The sequence below is a fragment of the Macaca mulatta genome, chromosome 13, assembly GCF_049350105.2.
Source record: "Macaca mulatta isolate MMU2019108-1 chromosome 13, T2T-MMU8v2.0, whole genome shotgun sequence".
In the NCBI taxonomy this organism is placed as follows: Eukaryota; Metazoa; Chordata; class Mammalia; order Primates; family Cercopithecidae; genus Macaca; species Macaca mulatta.
The window spans coordinates 99,241,844-99,254,693 of NC_133418.1; the positions used below are offsets into that span (position 1 = coordinate 99,241,844).

The following is a 12,850-nucleotide window of genomic DNA, read 5'->3' on the forward strand; positions in this document are numbered from 1 at the left end:
AGGGCTTATAACTAAATATATATGACAGACTGATTTCTTCTCTCTATTCCTTTTGAAATCCCATTGAAATGGTAATATGGAAATACAAAAGATCAAATCCATACAGACAAAGAAAACAAGGAGACCACAGCTGGGCAAGAGACGTCAGCAAATTTTGAGAGATGAAAACTGGATAGAATTTTTCACTGAGCTGAAGAGCAGTTGCCAGGGATAAACCAGCCACATAAGGCTGCAGAACACCAGGAAGGCTCAAGAATTGGGGATATGACGTATTACAGAAGAGAAGGGGGAAATTTTGTTTGAAAGTTAGTAAGAAGCAGTTTGATGTCTTACCCCAGCAGGAGACAGGAGGTTTATTTTGAGGTGAAATTTGAACCAGAAAAACTCCAAATTCAGGGATATCAAACATAGCTGGGGGCAGATGAGGAGGCACTGTACTGAAATCTGGAAAATCAAGTAAAATGTAAATATTGAATAGGGATTCTCCTCCTTCGCTTTCAAAATGCTAACAAGACATATTTCTAACACCACTACTTCCTTCTTCCTCTCATCATGGTCCAGCTTGAGATTGGTGGATTGGTACCTAAAGACATTGAATAGTCTTAGAAAAAAACCTGCAGGCAAATATATAGATTCCCAGCTAAGCAGAGATCATCTTGATAATGTTTCATTAAGTTGAAGAAATTTCTTAGAAAAATCTGTCAAAGTGAAAAAGAGGTTCAGTAGGAGAGAAAAAGTAAGAAACTTGGAACAACAATCTAGTTTGTACAATGTCTCACATAGTAGGACTATCAGAAAGGAAGAACAGAATGTGATAAAAATAATATAAGAACATTATTTAGAGTAAAAAGCCACAGAATTCCAGATTAAAAGTGTGTAATAGGGATTAAGAAACATGAGTGAAAAGAAACCTATGCCAAGGCACGTTTTTAAAAAAATCCTTGAAACATATAGGGTCATGAAAAGGTAACAAAAAGCCTCCAGAAAGAAGAAAAATACTTCACATAGAAAGATTCAAGAATTGGGAGTACAGACATCCTTAGCAGCAACATGGAAGCTAAAAGTATAGCAGTGCTGACACATTCTGAGGGAAATTTATTCTGTATTCATTTACATATTCCAGACTGATCTAAAGTATTAAGTGTGAGAACAGAAGTAACAATATTTCAGACAAATGCTTTGTAAAAAAAAAAAAAAAAAAATCAAAAAACGTTAGTTTGATTCTAGAGGCGATTGTACATTTTCTTAATTTAGTATATGACATATTTAAACCAAATGTGCTCTTTGATCCTTAGTTTCACTGCTAAGAATAAAAATATTTATTAAACAAATATCTATAGAAGGAATGCTAATAAGCCAAACACAGATTTAGAGTCCTAGGGCTATGATGATGAACAGAACAGTATTTCTTCCTCATGGAGCCCATATTCTACTTAAAATCAGTTAAAATTGAAATTTTAGTAAATTGCAAAAGAAATGTAGAGGTATAAAATTGAGAAATTATGGACCAGGAATTTTTAACTTTCATGGAAAACTAGGAAAAATTAACCATAAAAAAAGAAAGCACCATTTGTGTTTATTTAAGTTTGACCTGATGGCTGAGAAGTAAGCAAAAGTCCATCTTCTTTCAAGCAAATGAGCATTAAGGGAAATAGTGTGGAAATTTTTGTAACATAGCCACAATGACCATTTTCTTTTTTCTGAGATGGAGTCTCACTCTGTTGCCCAGGCTAGAGCGCAGTGGCGCAATCTTGGCTCACTGCAAGCTCCGCCTCCTGTGTTCATGCCATTCTCCTGCCTCAGTCTCCCAAGTAGCACCCGCCACGACGCTCGGCTAATTTTTTTGTATTTTCAGTACAGACGGAGTTTCACTGTGTTAGCCAGGATGCTCTCGATCTCCTGACCTCGTGATCTGCCAGCCTTGGCCTCCCAAAGTGCTGGGATTTCAGGCGTGAGCCGCCGCGCCTGGCCACACAATGACTATTTTCAAAACACGTGGAAGAAGTTGTGTAAAACATAAATGATAAAACTAAATTAGCTAATTTATATAAAATACTTTCTAGCTGACATTGGTATCATTTTTATTAACTTCAGTAAAATTGGTAATATATATTTTTACATCCCAGATTCAGTCAGAAGAATAAACATACCTCAGATTTCAAGTATAATATAATAGATTACGGCAACCTAATTGGAAAAACTTGAGTAAGTCATCTTTACTAAAATTAGAGAACTTAAACTGACCACTTTGAAACAAAAAAGTATCTTCAGGGTACACAGTTCAATCAGTAGTAGAAAATAATTCACAACTACTTGCCAGTCTTTTAAGAAGTCAACATTTTAACTGAAGTTTGACTGTGATGTGCAGGTACAATGAATGCATAAATAGTAAAAATTATTCAAGAAAGGTTGACAGTCCAGTTCTATTAATTATATGGGAAAAGCAAACAAAGCTGTTGCTTTTCAAAAGTTTATAGAGGCATTGCAGCATTGTTTATATTAAACAAAAAACTGATAGCCACCTACCTTTATCATCAGTGGTATTCCATTTAAATTAATCATGGTGTATAGCAAGTTTGCCCAACCTGCCACAGGCTGCATGTGGCCCAGGGTGGCTTTGAATGCTGCTCAACACAAATTCATAAACTTTCTTAAAACATTATGATATTTTTTTTTTTTTGGTGATTTTTATTTATTTACCTTTTTGTTACAGCACATTAGTTAGTGTTAGCGTATTTTATGTGTGGCCCACGACAATTCTTCTTCCAGTGTGGCCCAGGGAAGCCAGAAAATTGGACACCCCTGGTGTGTATGTTGGAATATGATGCAGCTTTTTTAAAAGAAAGAAGATTAATTTGTAGGTGATAATTTGAAAAATGTTCAAGATATTTAGTGAAATTAAAAACCAAATATGATTAACATGTACATTGTGATTTCATGTCATCCAATTTAAAATGTCATTTCTGGCAGGAAGGTTGGATTTAAATGTAGAAACCTTTGTTTTTATTTTGTATCTTTAGGTACTATTTGAATTTATGGATAACATTTACCTCTTAGACACTGTTTTTATTATTCACTTTGAAAAGATTTAAAATTTTATTGTAATTTGTTCTTTGGCCCAGGAGTTATTTTGAAGTTTTTTTGGTTTGTTGTTGTTAATTTCCAAATATATAGGGATTTTTGTTTATCTTTTTGTTATGAAGCCTCTGGTCAGATATCATGCATGAACTGTGTGATGCTTATGCCTATGTGGTATACTGATGAACAAAAGACTTTAAAATCAAATTGCCTGGGTTTAAATTCCTACACTAACTTAATAATGTGATTTGGGCAAGTTATATCTGGGTCTCACTTTCTTCATCTGTGAAATGGGGTGGTAATAGTTACCTACTTCATAGGGTTGTATGACAAATAAATGAGTGAATATATGTAAATGCTTAGAACAGTGTCTGGCACTTAGGAATCCCTATATAAGTTTGCTGCTGCTGTTGTTGCTGTTACTGCACTACTGTTACTCAAAATTTACTGAGACCTCCTTTTTTTGAGCTAATCTGAATTTTGTAGGTATACTCTAGTCGTTCAACACATAATTCTGTGTTTGTTAGAGGAAGCTTGTTAATCTGAAATCAGCTTTTTTTTTTTTTTTTTTTGACACGGAGTCTTGCTCAGTCACCCAGGCTGGCATGATCTTGGCTCACTGCAACCTCCACCTCCCAGGTTCAAGCAATTCTCCTGCCTCAGCCTCCTGAGTAGCTGGGATTATAGGCGCATGTCACCAGTCCTGGCTAATTTTTGTATTTTTAATAGAGACAGGGTTTCACTGTGTTGATCAGGCTGGTCTTGAACTCCAGACCTCATGATACCACCCACCTCGGCCCCCCAAAGTGCTGGGCTGGGATTACAGGCATGAGCCACTGCGCCTGGCCTGAAATCAGCTTTTTAAGTGAGTGATAGCTGCTTTTGGTTTGCTTGATTTATTAATAATTGAGAGAGATGTGTTAAAATTTCCTATCCAAATGGTGGGTTTGTCCAGTTCTCCCTGTTCTTTCAGTTTTTATTTCACATGTTTTGAAATTACTTTATGTTGGATGTTTTCATGTTTAAAATCTTTCTGATGGATTGAATGTTTATTTACCTTATCATCAATAAGTGTTTTTACTAAAAGAATCTTTCATTTGATGTTAATAAATGCATGGTTAGTTTTTGCCTCGTGTGTGACTTCATTTCTGTGTCCTTGTGCTTTACATAATCTCTCTCTAAATAGCTTATAACTGGCTGAAATTTCTTTGTTTTGGTTTCAACCCAGTGACAAGCTCTCATTTGATGAGTTTTATTTATTTACATTTACTGTATTTGTTAATATTTGGACTTGTTTCTACAGTCTTAGTTTTTTATCCTATTGCTGTGTTTCTTGTTTCCTTTCTTATTCTTTTTTTTTTTTTTTCGAGAAAGAGTCGCGCTCTGTCACCGAGGCTGGAGTGCAGTGGCGCGATCTCAGGTCACTGCAACCTCTGCCTCCCAGGTTCAAGTGATTCTCCTGTCTCAGCCTCCTGAGTAGCTGGGATTACAGGCACCCACCCCCACACACAGCTAATTTTTTACTTTTAGTAGAAATGGGGTTTCACCATGTTGGCCAGGCTGGTCTTGAGCTCCTGCCCTCAAGTGATTCGCCTGCCTTGGCCTCCCAAAATGCTAGGATTACAGGCATGGGCCACCACTCGCAGTCTCTTTCTTACTCTTCTTTTAAATTTCTGAAAAGGATTTTTGGCTTTACTAATTTTTTTTTTTTTTTGGTATATTCATATTGATTCTCTTGTAGCCTTTTTTTTCTCTCTACTGAGTTTGGTATGCACTCGATTTCTCTTAGTGGTTAGTGATTCCTTAAATGGTACCACACATTTTAAAAAATTGGTATATCATAGTTCTAAATATATTTAGTTAAATGTGATATGTCTTTAATTCTTAAAAGTAACCATCTTGATTTTCCTCCAGAACAGGGGAAATACAACAGTTCAGCGCTTATCTTTTATATCTGGACTTAAATAAATATTAATTGTCTTTTTTTTGTATTTTGTTTTTAACCTCACAAATCAGACACTAGAATACTATTATTTTATATAAACAATGTGTACATATATTTATCTACATGTTTACCTTTCTCTATTGTATTTCAACCCATTCTGCAATGATTTTCTTTGCTGAAGTACAATAAGAACTGTATTTGTATCAGGTTTCTGAGTAGTGAATGCCTTCAGTTTTGGTTTATAAATATCCTTCTTTCATGTTCATTTTCGAAGGGTAGTTTGGTGGACATGCATTTGTAGGTTAGTGATTATTTTCTCTCAGCATTTTACAGATATTATTTACCTTATTCTAAATTCCATTGTGTTAAGAAGTTTACTACTGCTCTTTCATTCCTTTTTATGTGATTGTTCCCATCCTCGTGGATGCTTTCAAGCTATTCTCTTTGTCTTTGATAAACACTTTTACTATGCTGGGTCTCTGCATGGATTTCTTTCTGTCCTCTTTGGAATATGTTCCACTTCTAGAGCTTTAGGTTTGTGGTTTTCGTCAGTTGCTGTAAATGTACAACTGTCAGTTCTTGGAATATTGCCTTTTTTCCATTCTCTTCATTTTCTCATTCTTGATCTTCAGTCAGGTATTTGTTAGACCTTCTCATTCTGTCATTTATGTTTTTGCTAAATCTCTAAAAATATTTTATCTTCTCTTATATTCTGAGGGTATAAATTGGGTAAATTGAGAGTAAATTGTTTGGCTATATAGTGTAGACCCTCTTTAATATTGTGAAACTACTGTTTAATCAATTTCATCAATTTTTATTCTACATTTCTAGATGTCCCATTTTTTAAAGTCTGTGTATTCCTAATTGTTTTGTCCTTATTTTTGTAATTACATTATTTATTTCCTTAAACATTTTGTACATAGCAATTCTGTATTCTATATATCTGATAGCTTCAGTACTTCTAGGTCTCCATCTGTTATTTCTAGTTTCTAATGATTCTCCCTTGTAGTGTCGTAACTTCTCATTTTTTGGGTAATCCTTCTGAAGTAGTAATGCTAGATTTTTATTTGTAGGAATCCAGTGGGATTAATTTGAGGGAAATCCTTTCTTTTGTTTGTGCTTCCCCCAGGAGGCAGAGGGTGTATGATTGTATAGGTCCCAGAGTATTATGTAGATTAACATTTTCCTAGATATTGTTAGATTTTATTTTATAAGATTATGCTGATTCAGCCCCATCAGCAGTATTTGAAAGTGCTTTTTGCTTTTTTCGCCTGCATATTCCCATTACCATATTGCAATATTTTGCCATTTCATAGACAAATAATATTTTATGTTCATTGGTTTAATTTGCATTTTAAAAAAATAATAGCATCTACTTAAGGTTAGTGGACTGAATTACCTTTTAATTTCCTTTGCTCATTTTTCTCTTGGTGGTATTTGTCTTTTTCTTATTGATTTGTAATTGCTATTTTCATATGAAGAATAGCAGCCTTTTGTCATGGCTTCTAAATATTTTTTCCAAGTTGGTCTTTTGTGTATATATATAAATTTTTATTTACATTTTAATCCTTTGTGTACTCAGTTTTTTGAAAGATTGTAACCTTCTGGTTGTGGACAGATTTCCTAAAACTGCTAAGCTATTAAATCATAACATTTTTAGCCAATGCAAATTAAAATCAGTGAAAAAAAAAGTCATGAAAAGAGGCAAAGGATATCAGTATGATTTGTAGATTTGGATTTTCTTTCTTAGACATTCTTCCTATCATTTATCATAAACTTTCTCAGTTTTTTGGGGGAAATAATCTAGTGTCAAACATAAAATGCAGTTTTAGTATGGTAGAAGACTCATTTTTACAGACTTTGTTCTATTTATGCACAGAAGATAGATACACTGTATTCTTTTATCCTCTATAAATGAACAAAACTTGTTTTGTTAGTCTTAGAAGAAAATCCTAAGATCTTAAGCGTTACCTTCTTCACAGTGTGATATTTAAATGCTTACAATTGTGGATTTTTTATACTGCACAGAAAGCTACAGTTTATATAGAAACAGGACTTGTGAAGGAGGCCCAAACAATCCTTTTCCGTTTTTGTAGGACAAATGAAAAGAACTAAATGTGCCGACATTGACGTTGAGACACCGGACTCCATTCTGGTTAATACAAATCTGCGAGCACTGATCAACAAGCACACATTTTCAGTCCTTCCTGGAGATTGCCAACAGCGACTGCTTCTACTACTCCCAGAGGTAGATCGACAGGTGCGTCATTGAACTCCTTAAGATTTTAAAAATAGCTGTTTATGTATACTTGTAAAGTGGTATTAATGGTACTGAGAAGTAAGAATATTTTTACATAAGTTTCTTAATAGGCGAGCTTTTTAAGGCTTAGGAAAAAAAGAAAAATTCTCCTGCCAGAATTTCAAGATTACAGAATTATTTTGACTGTATTAGGATTTAGGCATCCATAGAATGAAGTTCAGGAGGAGGCCGGTCATGGTGGCTCACACCTGTAGTCCCAGCACTTTGGGCAGCCCAGGAGGGCGGATCACCTGAGGTCCGGAGTTCAGGACCAGCCTGGCCAACATGGCAAAACCCTGTCTCTACTAAAAATACAAAAATTAGCCGGGTGTGGTGGCAGGTGCCTGTAATCCCAGCTACTTGGGAGGTGGAGGCAGGGGAATCACTTGAACCTGGGAGGCGGAGATTGCAGTGAGCCAAGACGGTGCCACTGGACACCAGCCTGAGTGACAGAGTGAAACTCCATCTCAAGAAAAAAAAAAACAAACGTAAACTTCAGGAGGAAGAGTTGTCTTGGTCCAGTATCAACAGGACGTGGGCCAGTGCCTCAGTGGAGTGGGAAATGTGAGGAATAAGCCAAAAACATAGGTCCGGATAAATAAATACAGCTGGAAAGACAATGCAACATGGTATGAACAGTGGTGGACTTGAGAATGTTCACAGTTTGCATTCCTTTGTTACATTTTTCTAAGAGAAACATTTATTACTTCCATAATAGAGAACTTAAAACCCAATACAAGTTATACTTAAAAAAAATAGGCCGGGCGCGGTGGCTCAAGCCTGTAATCCCAGCACTTTGGGAGGCCGAGGCGGGCGGATCACAAGGTCAGGAGATCGAGACCACAGTGAAACCCCGTCTCTACTAAAAATACAAAAAATTAGCTGGGCGCGGTGGCGGGCGCCTGTAGTCCTAGCTACTCAGGAGGCTGAGGCAGGGAATGGCGTGAACCCAGGAGGCGGAGCTTGCAGTGAGCTGAGATCGCGCCACTGCACTCCAGCCTGGGCAACAGCGTGAGACTCCGTCTCAAAAAAAAAAAAAAAAAAAAAAAAAAAAAAAAGTAGCAAAAAGAAATACCAAACGTCTGGCAAGCGTCAAGGCAGGGACCAGAGAACTTTAGTGATTTACCTTGGTCAGGAATGAAGTAAAGGTCTGAGACTTTGGCTTTCATCAGGGAAAACAGTGTACCAAGTCACTCCCTCTTCTGATCTTCTGTTTCCTCCCTCTGGAAAAGGAAGATAGAAGAATTACGATTTTTTAAGCTTTCTTCACTTGTGAGATTTTTAAAAATCTCAGCTGTATTCTAAGTAATGTGATAGGTCTCCCTAACCTCCAACTTTTAAGAATGTTTATTAAAATGATGAGAGAGAGATGTTTTCCTTAGTTTACACAGTAAAAGAACTAGTTATACTCTTGTTCATAGTAAGAGGATAACAGAATAAGTAAACGACAGAATTCATTATTAGCTGATTGACTTATTTATTGAGTTAAAACTAAATCTTTCTAATTCTGAAAATCATCTTCCTACTAGACTTCATTGATAACAATTTCATAGTGTTATGAATCAGAACATGTCAAAGGAGTTCAGAGTCCGTTGTCCAGAGAGCCCAAATAAATGAGGTATTCTTATAGAGGTGGGGGCAAAGAAGTGAACCTGGTTCTTCTTGGTGACTGCTCTCCCTACCATAACTCTTGTAGAAATTATAGCTTGAGGATGCCAGTTCTTGGTTAGAACAAGTTAGGAGACTGAAGTTTCAGCAGTTTTAAGAGAACCTCTTGGAGATTGCTCTCATCTTTTTCTTTTTCTTTTTTTTTTTTTTTTTTTTTTTTGAGACAGAGTCTCACTCTGTCGCCCAGGCTGGAGTGCATTGGCTCGATCTCGGCTCACTGCAACCTCTGCCTCCTGGGTTCATGCAGTTCTCCTGCCTTGGCCTCCCGAGTGGCTGAGATTACAGGCGTGTGCCGCCACACCTGGCTAGTTTTTTTTTTGTTTTTTGTTTTTTTTTTTGTATTTTTAGTAGAGATGGGGTTTCACCGTGTTAGCCAGGATGGTCTCGATCTCCTGACCTTGTGATCCGCCTGCCTCAGCCTCCCAGAGTGCTGGGATTACAGACGTGAGCCACCGCGCCCAGCCCAGGTATTCTTAATAGGAGGTTACTTGGCTAGTTTTTCATTTGTTAACACGGTTGGAGCCCACAGTAATCTGAGTAACATTGTCCCTATGTGTAGAGAATATGGAATTTCGATTAAGTGAAATACAAACTACTGTCAGATGCAATTTACAGTGTTTAAAGAATGAAAAGTTTGAAGCTGTACTTCACTGTGTGGAGTATCCAGCAATGAGCAGTAGAAAAATATTTAGACCAGAGAAAAACATAGGTTTGGATCAAAACACTTCTCTTTCAATATATTTGAAGGCCCATGGTATGGAAGAGGTAAACTTTTGTTATACAGAAAGCAGATTTGGGGTTAAAATAACTTTTTCACAGTTGGAGGATTAAACTGCAGAATATATTATCTTGTAGTGGAGTAACTTGCTTATCACTGTAATACTCAAGTAGAGACTGGATAAACTGCTTTTATAGGAACACCATTACCCTTGTACCAGTTCTCTGGAGTATGAATCAGCAGTCAGCAAACTACAGCCCACTAAGCAATTTCCAGCTGACTGCCTGATTAATGAAGTTTTATTGGCTTAAAGCCACTCCTATTAGTTTTCATATTGTCCATAACTACTTTTGTGCTACAGTGGCAGAGTTGAGGAGCTGAAATCAAGCCATATGGCCTGCACAGTTGAAGTATTTGTTGTCTAGCCCTTTACAGAAAGTTTACCAATTTCTGCTGTAGAGCCGGGGGAAATGATGTCGACCCACATAGGTTTGGAAAGTAAAGTTGGGTTAAGAAGAGTTCCTCAGTCTCAAGGATGTCCAAATCGTTTTCTTAATTTTCTTCAAAAAACTGTTTTTGACTTAAAATTTACATTTAGATTTTTAGTCCATCCTTTTTTTTTTTTTTTACATTATTTGAATCTGGGATTCAGCTTTATTTTCTACTGGTTGGATAGCCAGTTGTTCCATCACTTTATGTGTGGTTCTGTGAGTAGATTTTTAATTATTAGGGAATGGGTGTGAATGGAGAGAGGAGTGAGGAGAGCTAAATAGGAAAGCAATGTTTTAGAACAAAGTGATATTACATTAAATAACAGAGTTGTCCTGAATAAGCACATAGTATGAGATACTCATATTTCTATAAAATTAAATATATATACATTCTTTTCTAAAATGAAAGGAAAGTCAAATACCCCATGATACCTTTCACTTTCTTTGTAAGCTTTCTTTGGCTTATTCTTTGACCCAGGTTGGTCCAGATGGTTTAATGAAGTTAAATGGCTCAGCCCTTAACAATGAATTCTTCACTTCAGCAGCCCAAGGCTGGAAGGAAAGACTCTCAGAAGGTAAGTGCTCTACCTAATGTGTCTCCCAGGTGGTGTGTGCACCCAGAACACCTCTCTTCCTCATCAGGTAATGTAAGCAGTTTTGGAAAGTAAAGGACAACAAGATGTTACGATAGGATAGAATCAACTATCCTGTGTGAAACATGTTGTTAGACTTTTATCTAGTGCTTATGTTATCGGGTTAACACCAGATGGAGTCCAGCAACACGTTTATTTAATGATATAAAGCTTCCAAGAAATTAAAAAATACAGATTTTTGTGCCCTGCTCCTAAAGATTCTGATTCAGCAATTCTACATTAATGCCTAGGAATTGAAATTTTATTAGGCTCCCTAATAAGAGTGTAGAATTAGTCACTTTATGGTGCTCTGCATCCCAGTTTGGTAAGCAGTGAGATAACCTGTTTATTACTGCCTAGCTTCAATAAAACTAAAAGTAAAATCAATCAGTGAGAGTTTTTTAAAAGATCACTTCATTAAGGTATATTTTGTATATTTCATATAATCATATATATCATATTTCATATATATCATATTTTATATTTCATATAATATAAAATTCAGCCTTTTGAAATGGACAGTTAATTGGCAGTCAGAACATTGTAGTAAGTATGGATCATGACCAAAAATTACTGACTGTGATCACTGGTCTGCCATGTGTGCCATGCTTCTAATGACTGATTGTGTGTGGGCACTGCATGTAGTATCTCTCAGTACTAGCAGTTCTTCACCTCTGCAGCTGAAAAACACCTGTGGTATTTTTTAAAATACTGATGTGCAGACGCCACTGTCAATGATTTTGTTTTTATTGCTCTGGGTTAGTGTCAGAGCTTTATTGGTTTTGTTTGTTGGTTTGTTTCAAAGTTTTCCCAAACGATTCTAATATGCAGACATAAGTAAAACCACTGGCTGAATTATTTTTATTATATCTGTTTTTCAGTATACATGGAATAAATAATAGAACTTGAAAAGTCATATGCCAAAGAATAGCCTTAAACAAGTGTGAGAGACTTTAAAATATATACATTTGTAAGGAGCGCATTAGGAATGCTATTCATTGTTTATTTTCTGTCAGATCCCTAACAATTAAGTTAAATGAAGAGCTAATATATAATCTAGATTGTTTTTTGAAATTGTTGACTTTTCCCATCCTCTTCTTTTAGAAGAAATTCTATGTAGAAGGGATCTCTTGCTCTGATTACTGTGGACCTTTCTCTTTCCTACAGATTTTTTTTGGGCAGAGACCCCCCTTTTTTTTGGAAAGATTAAAACATACCATTTCTACCAGTACGTTTCTTTAACTAACAATAAATTGGTAAAGGATTTACTTCCTCAGCCCCCACTTTTTTGCAAGTAGGCACTGTCAGCAGTGATACAGCGATTATTATTATCAGTGTTAACTTTTTTTTTTTAAACATGCAAACAAGTGACTGCTGTACCTATAGTCATGTGATCATATTTTATGAACAGCAACTTGGAACACTGTATATATGTGAACAGGGTTCAGTACATTTTATTCCTCATTTTCAGATACACAGTAGACTCAACAGCAGGAGTTCTGGGTTGGATTCTGACAGCCAAATTCCCTCTTTTCCCAATCCTTTGCCCATGACTGTGATGTCCACGGTCCTCTAACACTTTTCCTCTCCTTCTTCTCACCCCCAGGAGGTCTTAAACTTCAAATTCTGCCATTTCTACCTCTTATTCCTTGATGTCCTGGGTATTAGAGTATAAAAGGGAGCAGCCTATCTGAGCCACAAGTTTGAAGATGGCCTACCAAGCACATTCACTGTTCTCTGCTGATGGAGTGGGAAGGATTGAGGTGGTTGGTAGTATATGCAAATAAATGGCATATTCAGAGCAGTTGGGTCTTTGGCATGTTGAGTATCTTCTTGCTAGAGCATTAGCCTGGTACAATTTCTGGAACAATTAGAAAACCGACAACTCCAGAATAACTCCCTACCTTTTTACTGGAATCTCGAATGCTTTTAAGTAGGGCCATAGCTTTTCTTTATGCAGTTAGACATAAAAAGCCTAAAATTAAGTTGCCTTGGAGAAACTGAACTTTAAAATAGTAA

At 36.3% G+C, this 12,850-nt stretch overlaps 1 protein-coding gene across 9 annotated transcripts in view; it reads left to right on the forward strand.

Moving 5' to 3' along the window:
- Nucleotides 1-12,850, forward strand: part of ASXL2 (ASXL transcriptional regulator 2) — a 155,221-nt gene that overhangs the window by 121,419 nt on the left and 20,952 nt on the right. For all 9 annotated transcript variants that reach the window (XM_077959999.1, XM_077960000.1, XM_015111861.3 and 6 more), the window contains 2 exons: nucleotides 7,120-7,283; nucleotides 10,678-10,774. In XM_077959999.1, coding sequence (XP_077816125.1) covers nucleotides 7,120-7,283; nucleotides 10,678-10,774 — 261 coding nt within the window. The remainder of the gene's footprint in view (nucleotides 1-7,119; nucleotides 7,284-10,677; nucleotides 10,775-12,850) is intronic.